The sequence below is a fragment of the Notolabrus celidotus genome, chromosome 5, assembly GCF_009762535.1.
Source record: "Notolabrus celidotus isolate fNotCel1 chromosome 5, fNotCel1.pri, whole genome shotgun sequence".
Classification (NCBI taxonomy): Eukaryota; Metazoa; Chordata; class Actinopteri; order Labriformes; family Labridae; genus Notolabrus; species Notolabrus celidotus.
In genome coordinates, this window is record NC_048276.1 from 38,377,008 (window position 1) to 38,399,089 (window position 22,082).

Here is a 22,082-nt window from a genome sequence, read left to right on the forward strand (position 1 = left end):
GCAAAAGAAAAACATTAAATAAAACTGCTAAAAAAAATATGTTATATAAATGGAATCATACAGAACCCTGTCCAAGCACCAAATACTAGGAGGTTTTCTGTCTGGTGTGTAAATATCAGAGATCTATTCACCACATAACAGCTAAATATTTGTACCTAAATAGTCACATTATCAAGAAATAACTATGCTAAACGACTCCCCCGCTCACATGCACGAGCGGCGCTGATTAGCGATGTCTCACTCAGCAGTAAGAAAACACCAAAACATTCTCATAGTGAAAGTTAAAAACACAAACAAATATGAAATGTACGCTCTGCAGGAGGCGGGCAGAACGGCAGGACAGGATTTGATTGGTTTCATCATTTGGCTCCTGATGGCAGGGATTGGTTGGTGTTTTCCCAGGTTTACTCCGGCTGTAGATAGCAGCTTTTTTTTTTACCTCTTTTTTAAGAACACATTATGTATTGATTACCATCAGGACATAAAGATCATTTTAACCAGTAGAACTAAAAGTGGATTTAAATCTGACTACCAACCCCAGCTTTAACTTTAGGTCTGTGCTGAACTGCTTCGATACGCGTCTGCACAAATTTCCATACGCCAGAAATACAGCACCATGCCGGAGTACTTTAAGCCCTGCTGTATTATAATTTTGTGTAATTAATTCAAAAAGAAGGTAAACAGGGCGCTGGTATCTAAGCGCCCCAGATACAGAGGCTACAGTCCTCTTCGCAGAGGTTGCTGGTTCGACTCCAGGCCACGACCATTTGATGCATGTCTTCACCCTCTCTCTACTTCCCACATTTCCTCTCTCTTCAGCTGTCCTATACAATAAAGGCAAACATGCCCAAAATATAACTAACAAAAAGAAAAGAAGGGAAACAGTGGAGAAAAGAAAGGAAAAAAGAACAAAGAAAAATGAATAAATCAAATAATTGGAGCAGACAAAGGAACAGAAGAGTCTTGGCCCAGTTTTAAGCCTTAGTCTATAAAGATAAAGCCGACCCTGTGGTTGATTCTGACCTTGTGTTGTGTCAAATGTTTGGACTATTATAACATAAACATGAAGCACACTGAAAACTGTTGTGTAAAAGCTTTATAATGGGGCACTGCTGGCCTAACGGTTATAACACTCAGCACCTGCTCATTGCAGCAGGCGCTGGTTTGACTACCGGCCACAGCCATTTGCTGCGTGTCTCCCCCCGCTCTCTACCCCCCACACTTCCTGTCTCTCTTCAGCCGTTCTTTCTAATAAAGAACAAACTGACTAAAACAATAATTTCAGACAGACTCAGTGTTTGCAACTTGCAGTTGCATGTCATATAAGGATGCCCTTTATGTGAGGTAAAGATACTGGACGCTCTAATGTATGCTCATCTTCATAAAGGGAGTGTTAACTCTTGATCTTCTGGGGCCGCATCATATCAAAGGATTTGAAGAGGGCCCCAAGAATGTAAAGGTTGAAAGTGGACCTCCAGATGTGGGTCAATGACAGTTAATTAAATTACTTGTTTTATGTGATTCTTATAATTGTATCTGCCAGACACCTGAATTTCCCTTCAGAGATTAATAAAGTACATTCTATGAGCATATTCATACACTGTATGTGCTTTTTAGCAAGAAGTTTGTATGTGATGTGTGTGTGAGTCTATCTCTAGACCTCACCTCAGTCTCGGACTGAATGTTTTTGTTCTTGGATTTCTTCTTCACTGCCGTGCTGGACTCTCCTTTCTCACTCTTTGAAGTTGGCTGACTGAAAACACAGATATGAAACAGTTAGTCCTAAACTCAGACAGGTCCTATTCTGGTGTCAGTATTTAGTACACAGGAGGGTAAAGGCAGCTCCTTTATGTAGCGATGCCAGCTGTTTAATCACTAAAGCAGAAATAATTCAAGGTGGACACAGTCAGCAGGATGCAAAGTACCTCAGAGGATGTGAATCATGAGAAGAAAAGTAAGTATGACAGGCTCCACTCACCTTTTCGCTGGCTTCGAGGCTTTGGCAGTGCTCTCTGCCTGGGTGGTCTTTTCATTTTTCCCTGAAGAAAGAAAAGTAGACATGAAGTTTTTAAATGTCATCACAGAATCTTTGATCTTAGCTCCCTCTAAGTTGAAATCAATCTCTTAAACAGGCCACAAGTTTCCTCTCAGTTCAGCGCGGTGCGAAACCAAAGTGAAACCTAGAGGCTGCACAGAGACAAAGCAGACCTCTGTTTAAATACCATGGAGGCCACATGACCACAACACTCTTTACCATATATGGAAGAACTCAGGGATGATAAGAGATATTGGCTTTTCAAGGGGATATGTCTCTGATTCACAAACATGTAACAAATACCATGAAGCAAAATAATGTAAGGGATAATGGATGGTTAGAAGGTTGTTGTGGGGAAAAAAAACCTTCAAGGTGAGATGAGACCCCTCTGAAAACAACCTGCTAACCATACATTATCCCACTTATTACCCAGCTACTAACTTCAGATACAAACATGTTATAAATCATTTAAATCAATAAAATCATCTTTAATCAATAATTTATGTTTACAGTTTTTAAAAATAGTCCCAGTGATTCCTCGTCAGTGATCGTTCCATGGTGATGGATTCTTCTCTGCCTGTTGTGATGGATTGAACATGAAACTGTCCTCATTCAGCTCTCCTTTGAACCCTGCTGCTATCATCACCACCGCTCATGGTTTCAGAATCAGAATTAGAATCAGAAATATTTTATTTATCCCGGGGGGGAATTCAGTCATTACATCTCTTCCTATACACAATAACTAAGAATATCAGCTAATACTAATAGAAGAAATTAATCAATAAGACTAAAATACAATACAATGAGAATAACGATAATAAAAGTATACAGAAGACAGAACAAGCTATGTAGAAAATGAATACATGGTTGAAGTCCCCGGAGATCAGGAAGAGGGTACTCTGGTGGTCTGTCTGGAGATCAGGAAGAGGGCACTCTGGTGGTCTGTCTGGAGTCTGGCTATGGCAGCGTTGAGAACGTTTGACGCCGTGGTCGGGTTGTCAGAGGGGGGATGTAAACAGCTACCAGTATGACATGTGAGATCTCCCTGTGCAGATAATATGGTCGGAGGCCCACAGCGCTCTCGCTGCCATCCCGGTCTCCCCGGACAGTGTGGAAGCCGTCAATGGAGACGTTGTGGTCGGGTGCAAAGTGGTGTTGCTGGGCAACAGTAATGCGAGTAAAAGTTGGTGATTTCATCGTGAAAAACAGTCCACAACTCTCACCAACGGAAGGCCAAAAGAGGTCACAACTTCAACAAACTGCCAGAGAAAAATCCGCCGAAGTTTGATGAAGAAGGAAGAAAAATCCGAAAGAGGAATGAACGAAGAGGAGCGCCTCTCACAGACTGCGTGCACGGTTGGCGCATGCGCACTTAAGTTTCTTTGTAGCGCCCGGTAACCTCAAAGTTTCTCTCACCTGCTTCGCAGTCCTTAGTAAATTCAACGACTGTCATAAAAATTACATACACTAAAAATGACGCCGTCGCTACTCTTTTTACTACTGTACAGATGTAAAGCCAGAATATCTTGTAACTGAAAGCATGCATCTTCTCTCTGCAGCCGGAGTCTGCACCGTAGGGAATATGTGATTCCACGGTAACAAGCTCCGCCCTACAGCGCAGCGTCCCGGGCATAGAAGTATATACGTAGACGGCACATTGACTGTGCTTTCCCGCTGCCCCGGGAACACGTCAGCGTGTTCGCCATATTGAACGTGGCGGGTCCGCCGTGTAAACTAATACAGGTGGATGTGAAAACTCTGAGTTGTATGAAAACAAATCATTGTTTCACTACATTTCACTCATTTGGATCAACCGTTTTTACAATAAAGGATTAAAATTAATGTAAGGACTAAAAACGACAATTATTTAGAAAAAAAACCATACAAACATATCCTGTGTAAATAATAAACATAGTAACAGTGACGTCACCCGTCTGTTTAAGAAGAGCTGTTTGGAAGCCAATCATAAGCGGGAGCCATATTGCTGACGTAAATTCAGCTGTGCCTATAAACATGTTTATTTCTGGTGTCAAGATCGTCTTCTTTGAATTGGTGTGTATGTGGTTTCCTGTACTTCCAGAGCCAGCCTCAAGCAAATCTTCGATTAATTGCAGTTTTTAGCACTTCCGCATTGGACTTATATCTTTAGACCGGAGGTTGCTGCTTGTTACGAAGTCTGTTTATCAAATGAATAAAAGATTACAGCTGGCAGTGAGTCTGCTTTTTAGCAGTGGAATGATAGATAAACTACATGACAGAAATTGAATAAAATATAATTTCATGAAAAAATAAAACATGCAGTAGTTACTGTTATACTGTTACAGTGGGGCAAAAAAGTATTTAGTCAGCGACTGATTTTGCAAGTTCTCCCACTTTGATGAAAATTACAGACCTCTCATCTTTCTGAGGTACACTTCAACTATGAGAGACAAAATGAGGAAAACAAATCCAGGAAATCACATTGTAGGATTTTTAAAGAATTTATTTGTAAATGATGGTGAAAAATAAGTATTAGGTCAATAACAAAAGTTCAACTCAATACTTTGTAACATAACCTTTGTTGGCAATGACAGAGGTCAAACGTTTCCTGTAAGTCTTCACCAGGTTTGCACACACTGTAGCTGGTATTTTGGCCCATTCCTCCATGCAGATCTCCTCTAGAGCCGTGATGTTTTGGGGCTGTCGCTGGGCAACAAGGACTTTCAACTCCCTCCACAAATTTTCTATGGGGTTGAGGTCTGGAGACTGGCTAGGCCACTCCAGGACCTTGAAATTCTTGTTACGGAACCACGTTCCATCTTCAATGCTCTCACTGATGGAAGGGGGTTTTGGCTTAAAATCTCACGATACATGGCCCCGTTCATTCTTCTCTTAACACTGATCTGTCGTCCTGTCCTCTTTGCAGAAAAACAGCCCCAAAGCATGAGGTTTCCACCCCCATGCTTCACAGTAGGTATGGTGTTCTTGGGATGCAACTCAGCGTTTTTACCCAGAAGTTTTATTTTGGTTTCATCTGACCACATGATATTCTCCCAATCCTCTTCTGGATCATCCATATGCTCTCTGGCAAACTTCAGACGGGCCTGGACATGTACTGGCTTAAGCAGGGGGACACGCCTGGCGCTGCAGGATTTGAGTCCCTCTCGGCGTAGTGTGTTACTGATGGTAGCCTTTGTTACTTTGGTCCCAGCTCTCTGCAGGTCATTCATCAGGTCCCTCTGTGTAGTTCTGGGATTGTTGCCCACCGTTCTCATGATCATTTTGACCCCACGGGATGAGATCTTGCGTGGGGCCCCAGATCGATGTCTTCCATTTTCTTACAATTGCTCCCGCAGTTGATTTATTCACTCCAACCTGCTTGCCTATTGTAGATTCACTCTTCCCAGCCTGGTGCAGGTCCACCATTTTCTTCCTGGTGTCCTTGGACAGGTCTTTGGTCTTGGCCATGGTTGAGTTTGGAGTCTGACTGTTTGAGGCTGTGGACAGGTGTCTTTATACAGATAACCAGTTCAAACAGGTTCCATTAATACAGGTAACGAGTGGAGGACAGAAGAGCTTCTTAAAGAAGAAGTTACAGGTCTGTGAGAGACAGAAATCTTGCTTGTTTGTGGGTGACCAAATACTTATTTTTCACCATCATTTACAAATCAATTCTTTAAAAATCCTACAATGTGATTTCCTGGATTCTTTTTCTCATTTTGTCTCTCATAGTTGAAGTGTACCTCTGATGAAAATTACAGACCTCTCTCATCTTTCTAAGTGGGAGAACTTGCAAAATCAGTGGCTGACTAAATACTTTGTTGCCCCACTGTAGATGCCCAACATATTACTGTTTGATCACTTTACGCATTCTGATCACTCATTAGTCTGCTTCCATACAGCTTTGTTGACTAGTTGGATCACCTGTATCCATCCTGTTCCAAATACTTCATCATTCTAATTTCATATTTTCAGCCTGGTGGTGCATTTAGTTTCCGTTTCCTCTCTTTTCCATACGACTGCTCTGTGGCCTTCAAATGCCCACGCTGAGGAATATCGTTTTTTTAATTGCAGCATATTAGGGTCAGATGTCCATATATTATGTTTTAAATCACATGAGGACGAAGTGCTTGAGACATTTTAACCAATTGAACAAGTGAAGGGATTTACTCTTTCAAATACAGGATGAATGGACTGTTATAATTAACACTGAACACACCAAAGTGATTCAAATCTACGATGATTTTATTTATACTGACCTTTTTTAATGAAACAGCTGCTGTATGTGAAATAAATCACACGACTTTTAGAAGGATGAGTCACAGAACATTTAATAGGTGTCCCGGTGTTTATCACTGTTTAAGCAGTGAAGCAGTTTTTAAAAGGTAACTTCGGGCTGTGGAGACTTCCACAAAACATTTGTTGTGTATATTTGGAAAGCTCGGCTAATGGTAAGAAGTCAAATTTACACCGGCGTGGTCATATAACAACAATCAGGAGGCGTGTTTCTACATGTCTGTGTGCAAGCATCTTTACACAACATGGCGGCGACGTTGACCTACGACTCAGCCGGTCAATGCGGCGTCTGCGTATACATGTCTAAGGTCCCGAGGTCCCACAGAGTTTCTCTCTACGGCAGCTGTCAATCAAAGTCAACCCGGATGTAAATCCCCGCGTTTTAACCTCTAATAACGAAAAAGAAACTCTTCAGAAAAAAAGAGGCCTTGAACACAAAACAGTCAAATAATAAACTACATATCTCCACAGCATACCGATGTGATAAACATTCGTGCCAAGTGTATTTATTTTTAAAGTTTGACCTCAGACCCATTCAAATGAATGGGGAGACAGAGTTTTTGACCTATACTGCAGCCAGCCACCAGGGGGAGCTGTTTTTGTGGCAGCCTCACTTTGAGCCGAGCAAGATAACATCTATTTTATATACAGTCTACGGCTTACATCGCTGGACGGATCCAATATGTAAACATCGTAGCCTGCCGCTTTAGCATGCTAACTGAAGCTAGCGTGTTAGCCAAATTGCTTACCAATATGATGCTAACTGAAGCTAACGGTTTTACCTCACCGTACAGTCTATGATGTCAACAAGCAGAACCTAAATGTGTCTGAACTCTTCTGTGGATTGATTTGACATGACGTGTGATCAGTTTGTCTCTGGTGTTGCTCATGTTAGTGAAAGTTAATAACCGCTGTCAAGGGGTTTAGACCAATCAGAATCAAGCTTCTTACATAACAGGAAGATCAGTAAGAAAGACGGGTAATAAACTTTTATAAAGATGTGGCACATGAGAATTCAAAGCCACATTAAATACAGCTTTCTTACATCATCTTATGTCACTATATGAACTGATTGTCATGGTGACAGATGAGTCAACACTGTGGTTTTTCAGACAAACTTAATCTTTAAAAAAGAAGAAGAAAGACAATAAAAAAAAAGCACTTCACAACATACTCCAGCCCTCCTCCTCCTTCTCCTCCTGATTGGTTAATAATCAGGAGTGAGTCATTAGCTGCATATGTGGCTGATCTGACATGTAATACATGTGAAGACAAAGTCTTCTGTCTCCTTATCATTATTGTATCAAAGATCTTCTCTCAGGGAAAAAACAAAAACAGTCACATTTGATTTTTACATTTCTGTCGTCTACACGCCTGTTTGCAAAAGCGGATGGTAACATTTTGACGCCGTTGACATTTTGCAGGAATTTTTCTCTGTTAAAAAAAATCAAGCAGGGATGAAAACTATTTTTCTGATCCAAATATGTTACGATCAGGAAATGTATGAGTTATGTGTCTTAGGCTTCAGTGCATGGAGTGTCTGCATTATCTTTCCTGCCTCTTGTGTGAAAACGTCCAACTGTCTGTTCCCAAAGCTGTTCAATGTTATCACAGTAAAGCGATGAGAGGTTCGGCCTTCAACCTTTCATTCTCAGCAGGAAGTAATGGAAAAACACAGTGTGTAATCCCTCACTCAGATCGTGTGTACGGCATGTGTCACAGGATCCCACGTCTGTAATACAATCATTATCTCATTGTGTTACAATTAGGGATGTCATCAATGAATGGAGTATGGATTCATTGATTGTTAAGAACTTACTGGAACATATTGTTTTGTTTGGGTTTTCTATCACGTGGAACAAACATCATGTGGTCTCATATTTGGCTCAGCTATCAGGGAGGTGTTTGAAGTTTAAAGCATGTTTCATGTGAATCAGCTGACTGAAGGTGTTGCTCACAGCGGAGACGCTCAGCTGGGGGCTGCAGCTGAGTGACAGGTCTCCACGGGCGCTTTTTTTCTCTACCACCGGACTAATTGTAACCTGGTTATCCTCCCGGCTGACACCTTAACACGTTCACATGCTTATTTCTCTCAATAAAATTGAGTAGACAGAAAACTGTGAAGTCTGAGCCTTCACTTTTATGACTGTGTGTCTGCAGAGATTATGAGTCTGCTCCGCACGTTGATATTCAGCTTGTTTAACATTTTGAACACCTCAATACGATCGGTAGATATTCAATACTGTCAGTTGTATACATTGTGTCATGAAGGAAAACTTTATTTAAGGTAAAAAACACATTTGGCATTGTTTTTGGCATGGAAATAATTTTAAAAATGTTCAATGATTAATGGACAATTGATCGTAAACATTTCCAAAGATCAATCACGAAGAATACTTGAAATTTACATCCTAGTACCTAGTTAGAATTTATTTAAGTAGACATGTTTGTAGAGCAACACGGTTCCACACAGGAGGAAACATGAGTAAGGGCCAACAGGCTGTGGCTCAGTGGGTAGAGTCGGTCGTCTATCAATCAGAAGGTTGGCGGTTTGATCCCAGCTCCGGCAGTCAAACGCCTAAGTGTCCTTGAGCAAGACACTGAACCTGGTATTGCTCCCTCTGTTGTTCAGAGGAGTGTGAACGTGAACGAATGAGATCAGCTAGCGCTGATGGTCCCTTACTGTAGCAGCCTCTACCATCAGTGAGTGAATGGGTATGAATGGGTGAATGTGACGAGTAGTGTAAAAGTGCTTTGAGTGGTCAGAAAGACTAGAAAAGTAGGGATGCTCCGATCGATCGGACACAGATCACTATCGGCCGATTTCTGTGAAAAAGTATGTGATCGGCGTTTGACGATCAATGCCTTTCATTGCCGATCACAAAAAAACATCACCTGTAGCTCATACTTTGCAGCCTGAAGAGGACCTGTGTGTAATGTGCCCCCTCCCCCTTTCCTTCACACTGCGCAGGCGAGCAGCGGCAAACCACAACAAACCTGTCTGCCGTGTGGAACTTTTAGACAGTCTAAGAATGATGTAAAGTTTGCATCCTGCAACACATGCGACGAAACAATACCTCTCAGGGGAAGCACGTTAAAAAAGCTTCAACACAACCAATTTAATAAGACATTTAAAGAGCAAACACTTGGTGGAGTATGGTGAGGTTTTGAGGCTCACGGCAGTGAATGAAAAGAAGACAGCCGGAGCAGCATCAGTCAGACGGCAGCTAACACAGCCCACGGTGGCAACACTCGCCTGTAGAAGGCTAAGCAAATAACCCGAAAAATAATTGAATTCATCGGGCTAGATGAGCCTTTCTCAGTGGTGGAAGACACCGGGTTCCACCGACTGCTCTCTCACTCGGAGCCCCGCTACGTGCCACCGGGACGTAAATAATTCACAGACGTAGCGCTGCCAGAGCTCCACCAGACTGTACTCTCACATCGAACGTCTCACTAAAGAAGGAATCTCATTCTCTGTAAGTTTCACGAGTTTCAAACATGGCATATTCAGAAAGACAAACTTGTGATATATTGTCTTTTATTTATTAGACTTTCTGCACTATTTAGCCTGTTGAGAGCCTTAATGTTTCCAATCTGTTAAAGATTGGCTTACTGATAGCAGGTACATTTAAGTGTCTCTCAGTTGTCCTTTTGACTGAATAGTTGTTGCATTGTGCCTGCAACTTCTCTTGAAGAAGTTAGTAAAAAGACGTTTTTTTTCTAAATTAAGGTGATTTTATGGTTCCTTTTTTCCCAGATCATGTAGCACTCACCATAACTAAATTGAAAAATGTACAGAAAGTCCATGTGATCGGTATCGGTGATCGGCAGTGATCGGCACTCATGGCTGATCGGTATAGGAATCGGTAGCATAAAACCTGATCGGAGCATGCCTATAGAAAAGTGCTATATAAGTACAAGTCCATTTACAGGCAGAGCACAGGAGCAACGCACAGGGTGTGTGAGAAAATCATCATCATCAATCTAACACCTCTTCATCCAACTACTAACAGCCTAGTCCCTCTATGGAATCATGTAATGAGACAATCCCTAAGACTCAAGCTGACTAAATATTTATCAATCATCATCTTTTTGAAAGAAAATTATCAAAGCAGCAAAAATATTGTTATATAGTTGTTCTTCGTTTTGATTAAATACAGATAAAAAGCAATCATTTCCAAAAGGACGTTTGTGAGCTATTAGCAGACACTCTACCAGACTAATACCCTTTAAGTTTGTAAAATATAATGGGTGGGCCAGGACATCTTGTCTTCATTATTATTTGGAAATATTACAGTTAAGGTTGGTAGTCACGGAAAACTAGCATGAATTTGAATGCAGCATTTCCTCAGGACTCCATCTGTGTTAGGTCTCAAGGTTAGCAACTCAACATGAAACAAAACCCACAGCTCTCCTTTAAGCCGACGAGTCAGCTCACAACAAAGATGGAGAGGTACACTGTATGAACCAGCTCAAAACAAAACAAAGAAACACAAACTCACCTGCTTGCTTGATGTTTTTAACGTCTGCTTGTTTGTTTGCTGTAACCTCAGGTTGTTTGTTGGCTGTAACCTCAGGTTGTTTGTTGTTTTTAACTTCTGGTTGTTTGTTGTTTTTAACCTCTGCTTGTTTCTTGTTCTGAACCTCCGGTTGTTTATTGGATTTAACCTCTTTGGTCTGTCACAACACAAAAGGTAATGTATTAAAACATCAAAAGTGAACCAAAACAAACATCCAAACAAACTCAGTTTATAAAAGATGTACAGAAGCTTTTCATACGTCACTGTTAGTCTGGAGGCTCGATGTTCACACTGACAAGACTGCTGCCACTGAATGTTATTGAAATTCTACACCAGGTGTGTTCTGTTGAAGGTGTGACAAACTTATCATCATTGTCGTCGCGGTCTCCACTTCCACTGCTACACTGACAACATCAAACTTTACATCTCCACCAATTCCATCACTGCAGGGTTTACGGTAGCCGGTATTTACTGACGACTATTAGCCAGTTTCACATGCAGCAGTCCTGCATATAGAGATATCATCGGCCAGAATGTCAGGCGGTTAAAATTCAAATCATAAATAAGCATATTGTTCATAATTTAAGCTGAGGGTTTTTCCCTTTAAACTGCATGTGAAAAAGTGGACTAGTCTTATATTCATTGTCTTCACTTTTACATACCAACATTCTCTCATGACCGGGCCGTGAAGCAGCAGATTTTTTTGGGTGTCACCCAAACGCCACACGTTACGTTTACTGACTGACAGTGGCACAGAGAAAACAGTCAGACCTGAATGCTCATAAACATCAGGAGAACACTTCTCCACTGATGACGGACGCATGACAATGTGTGTAACCACAGCTCCTACTTTGACAAGTGTACAGAAGGTTATGATCATATGCTTTATGAAGAGTTTAATCAAGTTTATCCTCCCAGCATGATGAGGTATGAATATCAAAACATACTCTGTGATGACCACCTTCCAAGACACTTAAAGGGGACTGAGAGCGTGCACATGGATTACTCCCTTCAGTGCAGTGTGCAGAGGACATTACCAAACATGATGTTTGTATTACTCTGTTGTTTTATATGATGTTTTTATCCTCTGTGCAGTGTCTGAGTACTCAGAAAAGCACTTTATAAATAAAATGTATTATTATAAATGTTATATTTGGGTACAAAAGATAACCAGACAGGGATAAAATAGTGAAAAGTGAAAAAGATTCAATTAAAACTAAAGAATTTGTTGGTTACAAAAAGTAATCCTGAGTTAAATTCCCAAACTGACTGGGCTTTGATTGCTGAATATCTCCTGTCATAAACTGAACAAATACAACTATGGAATATTTTAGGATTCTATCTGTCTCTTTACCGTCTGAGATCAGAGCTGAGGATTTACCTTCTTCTGATGAACTGAATTTTAGAGAATAATGTTTAACATCAGTGTGAACATGAGCCTTTCAAACTCTTCATCTGAACGGAGTTTAATAAAACATAAACACTCACCATGTTCTGTGGAGGTATACGCATAACTGCACCAACTTTGAATGACTGTGGTTTGGACTCTGCAGCTTGTGCTTTGTGAGTGTTGTTAGGTCTGCAGAAAAATACCAACCGGTCATGTATACAGTTTAACTCAGCTCAATATATATAGCACCTTTCATACATGTAAACATGCAGCTCAAAGTGCTTGACAAAACAACAGAGAAAGAAAACAGCAGCAATGGTAAAATTATAAAAAAGGCATGATTTGAAATAAAATACTTTAAAATAAAATAAAATCAATGCAGTAAAATTAATAAAATAAGTGAGAGTGGAAAGAAAAGTTAAAGGATAATGTAGAGTTAACAAGATCAGATGAATACAATAAATACATAAATAAATGTTAATGCAATGATTTTAATAATAATAATAATAATAATAATAATAATAATAATAATAAAAATAAAAAAGTCCAGGGTTAAAATGTATCAACATCATGTTTGACTGTGTGTTAGAGGCGGCACACACTGCACTGCACACACTTACTTTTTGCTCAGATTTTTCTTAAGCTGTTCAACTGAAAGAAAAAAACAAACAAGATTCAGTCATAAGCATGAAGAGTGACTTCCACCAAAGTTTTTATTTACAGTCAAAGCAATCTCTAAAAGGTCAAACTGTATAAATGTAACCTTGTAGACTCATGTTCCTCTATTATCTGGACACGCTGCAGTACTGAGACTGCTTTGGCCTGGTTTATACTCCTGTGTCCAATCTACGTCGTAATATACCTACACACGTAGCCTGACATACACCTCCACAAAAGCATAACTACGCATCCAAACAACGCAGACTGCAAGCCGTGTGACTGGTCCGCTTGGTGGCAGCACTTCCTGCATCCCAGCAGTCCCCCATCGTCTGCATACACTGATTCAGCAACCGTGTATTCCCTCTCCTCTCTGTTCTTGTTTAAAATAACTGCAGTAAGATCAACAGCTGCTCCACATTTATCCGCTCACACTTCATACAGTAATGGGACGTTCACACCAAGCGTGAATAAAATCATTTGCGTGAATTAATTGCCTGTAAAGTCAATATAGAGACGCGTATAGACGCGAGTAGTGGTCTGGCGGCGTGAATGGCATGATTCACGAGAGTTGAAATATCTGAACTCCAGCGAATCCATCGCGCCACGAGAGCCAATCAGTGTGCAGATCACCCGGTGACGTGAGGTGTGACATATGGAACAGTGGAGATTCATTCATCTGAAATACAGTTGTGCTCATAAGTTTACATACCCTGGCTGAATTTGTGATTTTTTTGGCCATTTTTCAGAGAATATGAATGATAAGAGAAAAACTTTTGTTTCACTCATGGTTAGTGGTTGGATGAAGCCATTTACTGTCAAACAACTGTGTTTACTCTTTTTATATCATAATGACAACTGAAACTACCCAAGAAATCTTACATTCTGCCGGGTATGTAAACTTATGAGCACAACTGTAAGTGGGACACTTTGATTCTATCTCTGTGCAGCTTCCCTGAACTCTGTGACTCTACCTGTTTTTATAGGATCAGGAATAAACAGGAGCTCACTGTGAGGACAGAGAGGGAGGAGGATTATCTGCTGAGTTGTGAAAACTTTGTCTATCACTTGAATCCTGATATGGGTTGTAGTAGGAAGTTAGCCCCGCCCCCTTTAGCATAACCAGCTTCCATTCAATGTCTGCATATTTCAGACTCAGTGTCCAGTTTTCTGTCTACTCGTTCTTATTGAGAAAAATAAGCATGTGAACGTGGTCAGGTGTCAGCCAGGAGCACAACCAGGTCCGCTGTGAGCAACACCTTCAGTCAGCTGATTCACATCGAAACGTGCTTTAAACTTAAAACACCTCCCTGATAGCTGACCAGTTTGAGTAAGTTCTTAACAATCAATTACTCGATTCATTGTTGACATCCCTAGTTCATACCTTGTTGAAGTTCAGTCACAAACTTCAGGCGCTGTTGTTCCAGATCTCTGAGTCCCTCTTGGTCGTCCTTGCACCAATGCCGGCCTAAACCATTTGCTTCAATCGCCATTTTGAGCTCTCCCAACAGGAACAAAGCTTCACAGTAGCGGTAATGACCCTGCAAACAAACTGAAAATCAACTACAGACTCAAACCTGATGACGTAAAAGTTAAGTTTTCAGTCGCAACATGAAGAGGAATCACCTGCAGGCTGTATAGTTCATAATGAGACCCAAAAAACACTCATTCAAATGACTCCTCAGGTTCAGTAAGAGGATTTTAATCTCTCTCCTTCAGTTATGACAGCGACTCGAGGAGGGACCTTGTATTAGAGATAAAAAGAAAATAGATATTTCTGACTCCAGACATCTCTGCTAAATGAAACATTCTTGCCTGGGTTTGTTACATCCCCAAAGAGTGGAGCCTGTTCATCTGTGTCTGGTAAGTCTCACTTTTATTGTAAGCAGTGAACTTCACAGAGGCTTCACTGTGGATTACTCCAGTGGTGTGAAACAGTGTTCATTTTGGCGGCTATTTTAGATTTAGTCTTAGTCTTAGTCTTTAGATGAAAATGCCTGTTAGTTTAGACACATTTTAGTCTTTTCAGCCCTTTATAGTTTTAGTCTAGTTTTAGTCGATGAAAACTCAAAACATTTTAGTCTTTGATGTTTGCCAAAACATCTTCAGTCTTTAAATAATTCATGTAGTCGATCAGATATCTGTAACAGGGTTATACTAAGTGTTAAAATCATCATTTCACTCTGTTGTATTATCTTAAAGTTAAATAATTCAGCCTGTCCCCACAAAAAAATCTAAAGAAAACATTCTTGATGTGACCACTGTGACTGTATTTTGATTCTCTTGATTCACAGAAAAATCCTATGAAAAGGACTGTATTGCACATTTACGACGGTCCTTGAATGCACCTGCAGTGACAGGCGCACTGGACAGACAGTCAGTTCACGGCACTCTGAAATGCATCTGCATCTTTCAACAAGGAGTTGATCCAAACTTACTAAATGTGTCTGATGTATCACCACACTGGAATAAATCAAGCTGTAGACGCAGAGCTTTTTATGTTAATGGCGGCAAAAACGTCAAACATCAAATATTAAACAGACGTCCCTGGTTGTGTCTTTGTCACTAACGCACACCAGGGGAAAAGACACAGATGCATGGAGGTAAGGAGAGCTGGTTAAGCTTTGATATTAATTCTTGTTGATTTATTGTGATTGTATATATTGTTGACGTGATTTTGTTTATGCTTTGGCAATATTGTTTGAACTTTTATGCCAATAAAGCAATTTGAATTTGAATTTGAATTTGAATTTGGTTCATAAAGCATACCTGCTGCAGGTAGAGACCAAGCTAACACTGAGCCCCTCAGATAATAACTCAGCCTGTCACAGGAAGTCATCACTTTATCTTTAAAGACGCACAGCGGGGGAAACATGGATTCTTAATGTCTGACGGTCGGCCACTAAAGTTTTTGTCTCGTTAACAAAATCAAAACATATGTTTGTCAGAGGTTTTATTATCAGTGATGCAGTTTAGCTCGTCATAGTCTCATTTTCGTCATGAAAAAACGAGTCGTTGACGAACATTTATCGTCATAATTTCGTTAACGAAGTTAACACTGGTGTGAGGGTAAAAAATAAACTGTTGATGCAGTTCATGATGCAGATTTGGAAAAAGTAATAATGCAAACTGTGTCAGGTTTGTTTTCTGAACACAGGTCTCATTGATCCTTTGTGATTAATTCTAGTAGGGACATCAAAATGCAGGTTTGCAGACCTAGGACAGATATTAGCTGCACTAGCATGTGGATATTAGTTCATATAGATGAACAAATCATCACTGGATCACCACAGTAGAGAGTCTCAATGTGTGACCCTGGATTTTACACTTGAATGTAGTCTGCAAATATAAAATGTAGGTGTGTTGCGTCAAAATCAATCAGTTCAGACTGCAGGTCAATCTTTTTCTCCAGGTCAGTCACTCAAAAGTTGAACTCTGAACCTTGCTGATAAACATTCACATGACACTGGATAATAATAAGAAAAGTACCTTTGCCCAGAGAGGTTGAACCAGGCAAGCACGTTTCCCATCACCCATAGCTTTTCTGTAGAATGAACCAAGAGGTGAAACATTAAACTTGAAATGAACACAATAATTACATTTCACAGTCAAACTTCCTGCAACTGCACAACATTCCTTTCTGCATGGGAGACATCATATAATGTGAATTACTATTACAGTATTTCTTGATAGCTGAAACACTAAACCCTGTTGTCTGAACCAAAGTCCTAAGCGGCCTGATCTCATGTATTGAATCAGTCACTCTTTTGGCACATCTTACCTGTTAGACACAACTTCAAACACATTCTCACTCACTAAAACACATGTTGCACTGTGATGCACTTGTGCTGCATAAAAGGTAAGCACAGGTAGCAGAAGTTCAACACATTTGAAGCACAGGAGTCACAGCTTAAACACAACCACTCAGAACTGATCACACTTGTGGCTAATGATGTGAGGAAACCAGTATAAGCCAGTTCAGAGAGCACTGGTTGTTGAAGGTTGTACAATGGACAGAAATAATCTAAGAGGCAGAGGAAGAGTGGAAGAGGTGGTCGAGGAGGAAGAGGAGGGGAGCTAAATCCAAAAAGACAAAGAACAGTAACATTTGATGAAATCTGAGCTGTTGTAAATAGTGCTGGGCGATAATTATCGATAACGATAATTATCGCAACATAATTTTTCTCGATATAAATATACAACACTTTCGATAAAAATTCAATAGAAATAAACCTGTAATTACACCCCCCGGCCACTTGAAATGGAGGGGGGCGTTAATGAGCCTTAAACGCTAGTTGCCACCCAACATTTGACAGAAGAAGAAGACGGCATTGAACAACCAATCATGTTGCAGTATGAGAGGTAGGCGGGGCTTAAAGACATTCGTAGCTGAATGTAAACACAGCTGAGACGAGCGACAGCGACACTGAAGAAAACTGAAAACCTAGCGGCTCAAAGCGGAGTCGTTAGTCTGACACTGAGTCGACTCAGCTGTAACTATTAACTTCATCCACTTCATTAAATCTACTTTCAGGATGTGGGGAAAGGAAGAGCACAGAGACAACTTCTGCTGTGAACACGTTTAATGTCCACCACGACCGTAGGACAACTGAACACTGAATAACCGTGATGCATTCACTGCACTGTGGGAAACAACATCACTCTGCCTGTAACCCTTAGTAACCTTAAAGGGGAGAGCACAACTCAAAACAATACTCTATAAACTAACACACAGAATACAATCTGACATATCTTTGTTGTAAATTTAAATCAAATTGCAAAATAAACTCAACCTGAGAAAAATAAGAATCTACAAACTAAAAGGAGCAAAACTCTGACTTTAAATTTAAATGAAAAAACGTTATATTTATCGTGATAATTATCGATATGGAATGATACGAAATATTTTATTGTGATAACATCATTTTCAATATCGCCCGGCTGTACTGTGACAGACCATGTTCTTCTCATTAATGTTTGTGTTTACTTGTTTTTTTCTGTATACAGGAGCTACATTAAAAGAGGATTGTGCACAAAAAGAAATGAAGAGATGAAAAGTACTTACATGTATTTCTTAGAGCGGATAAAGCACAGCGCCCTGTTTCCATATATGATGTGGTTTTCAGGGCTGGATGGAGAACAACAGAGCTTCAGTTAAGAAATGCATTAATGTAGAGATTTAATATTTACACCAAACACATAATAACCCAGAAGGACACTTGATTCTGTAAAATCTGTCCAAATATTTTGATGATTTATGTGATTTTGTAGACTTCGATAAAAGTTGAATAGTAAAACATTTTCAAAGCTTCATTTAAAGACAAAAAGGAGCAAACTAAGAATTATTTAACGTCTACTTACTTATATTTGATGGCTTTGGAATAAAACTTTATAGCTTCGTCATACAGTTGGCTCTGAAATTTCTCATTTCCTTTCTTCTTCATTTCGTCAGATTTCTGAATGAGGAACAGAAAACAACATTTTCTCAGGAACCAGACGAGCATTGATGGGCAGGAAGAGATCATTTCTGCCACTTTTTGCTCAGTATTTGATTGATCAACTAAACATGGAGTAAAAAATGTAATCCAGTTTGTTCCAAACAAATTAAACTGCGGTCAGTATGTTTCCCACAGAAAGAGAGTCACAGTCATACCAGGACTACAGAGTGACTCTCTGAAACGTACAAATGAAAGTCAGTCAACAGCACTGATACATAAAGAGAAGAGAAACAGGAAGGAGGATGCTACAGTGAGCAGAGAGGGAGCAGATGAGTGCAAACTACCAAGGGTGACAGAAGTACTTTGTTTTTCTGACTGAACTTGCACATCCCAAGTAACCACCCCAAAGTTAGTTTTCAATTCAAAGAGGTACGAGGCACTTCATTTAGAAAAGATCAGCTCTATTCAAACCAATTTATTCTAAGCCCAGAAAATGTGACCAAGCTGGCTCCTCATCTTTAGCTTTTTAGACAAACATATTTCAGTTGAAAGTCTCCCCTGAACTTTGATGATATTTTCAAAAGGATGTAGCTGAGGACTGTATCATTGTTTGTCTTCCTCCTCCTCTTGTTCTAACAATAGACACGAGGGCGGAGGCCAAATCTCCTCGATAGCCACTAATAATAATAATAATAACTTTATTCATATAGCACCTTTAAGAACAAATGTTTACAAAGTGCTTTGACAAACAAAGCATGGTTGGAATAACAAGCTAATCTTTTGACAGGGAGGGAGGAGGAATTTAAACAAAACAGAATACAACATGAGGTTAAAGAGAATACACGTACATTAAACAGACTGAAGTGGTTTTTCAAGGATAAATGAATCAAAATGGATACATAAATAAAAGCATTTAAGGGACAATAAAAGAGGTTTTCAGAATGAGGCATTGGGAAAATTAGAAAAAGTGAAAAGGATAAATTTGGAACATTAAAATAATAAATGAAAAAAAAGAATTAATTAAAACAATAAATAATCAAATAAAATTTAAACGAATTAATTAGTTGGACAAAAACTAATAATAATAATATAATAGAAGTAAAAGCGGTCAGAAGGATGAAGTCACATAAAAGAAAGTCAGTAAAAATGGGTTTTAAGAAGAGGTCTAAAAGATGTCACTGACTCTGCGAGCCTTATCCCGGATATCAAACTACATATCAGCAGTGTCCTTTATTTACCACGTTGATGTGTGTTCCATTTTATTAAAAAGGATTTTGTGGGCCCTAGGAAGAGTAGCTGTGTTCATGCCATAGTTAATCCACAGTGAATAGCAGATCTCATAACTACAGTTATTCTTCATTTCTAAACTATGTACAGTAACTGAGTCTGCTCAGATCATTGTTCAGGATCATTCAGAGATGTCTGCGTTTAACAACAAAAAAAACACATCAGGAAGCTGGCTGTTTTAATGTACATCTAGATCAATCAAAGAAGAAGCTCAGGCTTGGACCAGATCTTAGTTATGCTGCCATAGGCTTAGACTGCCGGGGGAACTGACTGCCTTTATTGATAGGACAGCTGAAGAGAGACAGGGAACGGGGGAAGACATGCAGCAATTTCATCCAGCTGAGAGAGCAAACATCATTTATAGTCTCAGTTTCACCAGAAGAGACCCTCTACTCAGGGCCCATTACTACGCCTCTCAGAGTTAAATCAATACTGTCCCCTAGAAGTGTTGGCAGAGTTTAACGAGCCAATTTGTTTATTTATTTATTTTGGGGCATGTTTTGCCTTTTTTGATAGAACAGCTGGAGAGGGACAGGAAAGGGGGGGAGCAGAGAGCGGAGGAAGACATGCAGCAAATGGTCAAGGCTGGGTGTAGAGTCAGCACCTCTGCAACAAGGACTGCATCCTCTGTATGTTGGGCACGCTTAAAACCGCGAGGCAAACGGCACCCCGACCGACCATAAACTACTACTATCAGTGATTGATTGATTGATTTGTTCATACAGCTGTGTCTCACCTCTTTATGAAGTGCAGATGGTTGAACCAGCAGTGTATTCATTGTCCTCTGTAAGTTGGAACTCATCTTGTGAATATACCTTGCAACTGTTTGAAAGCAGAAAAGAGGAGCGGGTATGAGTTAACCATCAACATACAGTATACGTTAGACAGACTGCAGCTCAAACACTGTTCATGTCTGTTCTGTGAAATGACTGATTTATACAGCTTACACTCTGTGAAGAGAACCAGCAGGGCTGTGTAGCCGGTTTCAAAATGACCAAAGTCCTCTATTTGCTGTCGAGCTGAGTGTTCTCCTGATCGCTCCAACCAACGTACTGCATCCTCATACGCCTCCGGGGAGCGCTGAAGGGACAACGACACACGTCAAGTAAGGGTGTCAAATGAAAAAGGATTCAACATCTACAAAGACCAGTCATTCCTAAAGTGTCAAAGTCCCTCTGAATGGGCCAGAGGTTATATACAAGAAATAAAGTTATTACATATCTTTTGCACATATTTGGTGTCTTTACAGATTGTAACATGTGAATGGATTATTCATTTGCACTGCAAATCAGCAAATCACTGTCACCAAGCACTTACATGTTTATGACACAAACAAAAACTCTGGAAAATACTTGATCTTGCTCTGAAGTTATTTCATTTAGCATCACACTGAGCGGCATCATGTGTCACAACATGCTTTACATATAAAATGTCTGACTAATTATCACTGCTGCTACTCTTTGAAACTTTGATATTCTCTGTACTCAGACTTACCAAGTTAAACATGTTGCTTATCCAGAAAACTTGCTTTGTTTGGTCCGCTTTCAGCTGGAACAGGAAAGAAACATGTAGCATGGGTCAAAAACAAAAAAGGTACAAACTCACTCTCCTCTTTAGATCTAAATAAATAAAGATGACCTGACTTTACATGAAGTGAAAAGAACAAGTCAGGTCAATGTTTAAACTTTACTGTCTTTAAAAAAAGCTTCAGGGTAGGGTTGGGTGATAAAACGATAATGATAATTATTGTGATGTTATTTTTCTCAGTATAGATATAACAAATGTATGATAAAGGTTGATATATTTAAACCTGTAATTACATCTTCACGTACATGTCTTCAACTTTCACTCAGGAGAAGAAAAAACTGCCTTTAAAATGATACCAAAGAATGATTTGATATTTATCATGAAAATTATCGATATCGACTGATATAGAAAAAGATTTTATCATGATAAAAATTTTCATATCGCCCAGCTCTACTTCAGGGATTGACTAAACAGTGTTAAAGTTATCTTAACTTTGTGATGAGCAAAATGTCAGCCACATAAACGTGAAAGGAAAAAATCCTCTCTGGACTGCTGCAGAGTTCAAAACTAAAGCTACAAAGAGCAACAGAGCAGATCATTTTCCAACTATTAAATTAAATCTTGAAATCAGCAGTTTTATATGATAAAGTCACTTTTTCATATCTACATTCTTCCTCAGGATTTTAGATATTTAGGTTAATTTCTTGAGAAACTTTGCTGCCTCTCTAAAATATATGAACACACAAAGTTGTCTGATAAGCCAACATCAGTGTTCTGATGCACATAAATCTTACGCAGCATCTGTTACTTTGAAAAGGGATAGTTTTGGCTGTTTCCCCGTCATGAGTAACTCCTTAGATAAATCAGGGGTCGTTTTGCATGAGGAGAAAAGGTCCTGACACTCTCCAGCTGCTCTCTTAAAACGTTCTGTATAACGTGTTTCTTTAAGT

At 39.7% G+C, this 22,082-nt stretch overlaps 1 protein-coding gene across 1 annotated transcript in view; it reads right to left on the reverse strand.

Moving 5' to 3' along the window:
- ttc3 (tetratricopeptide repeat domain 3) overlaps positions 1-22,082 on the reverse strand; it is a 63,741-nt gene that overhangs the window by 31,185 nt on the left and 10,474 nt on the right. Inside the window, exons 6-17 of the mRNA XM_034684472.1 lie at positions 21,100-21,153; positions 20,553-20,685; positions 20,342-20,427; positions 18,242-18,336; positions 17,946-18,008; positions 16,370-16,424; positions 14,265-14,421; positions 12,844-12,874; positions 12,322-12,412; positions 10,816-10,990; positions 1,979-2,039; positions 1,666-1,753 (exon numbers count right to left, since the gene is read on the reverse strand). Coding sequence (XP_034540363.1) covers positions 1,666-1,753; positions 1,979-2,039; positions 10,816-10,990; positions 12,322-12,412; positions 12,844-12,874; positions 14,265-14,421; positions 16,370-16,424; positions 17,946-18,008; positions 18,242-18,336; positions 20,342-20,427; positions 20,553-20,685; positions 21,100-21,153 — 1,089 coding nt within the window. The remainder of the gene's footprint in view (positions 1-1,665; positions 1,754-1,978; positions 2,040-10,815; positions 10,991-12,321; positions 12,413-12,843; positions 12,875-14,264; positions 14,422-16,369; positions 16,425-17,945; positions 18,009-18,241; positions 18,337-20,341; positions 20,428-20,552; positions 20,686-21,099; positions 21,154-22,082) is intronic.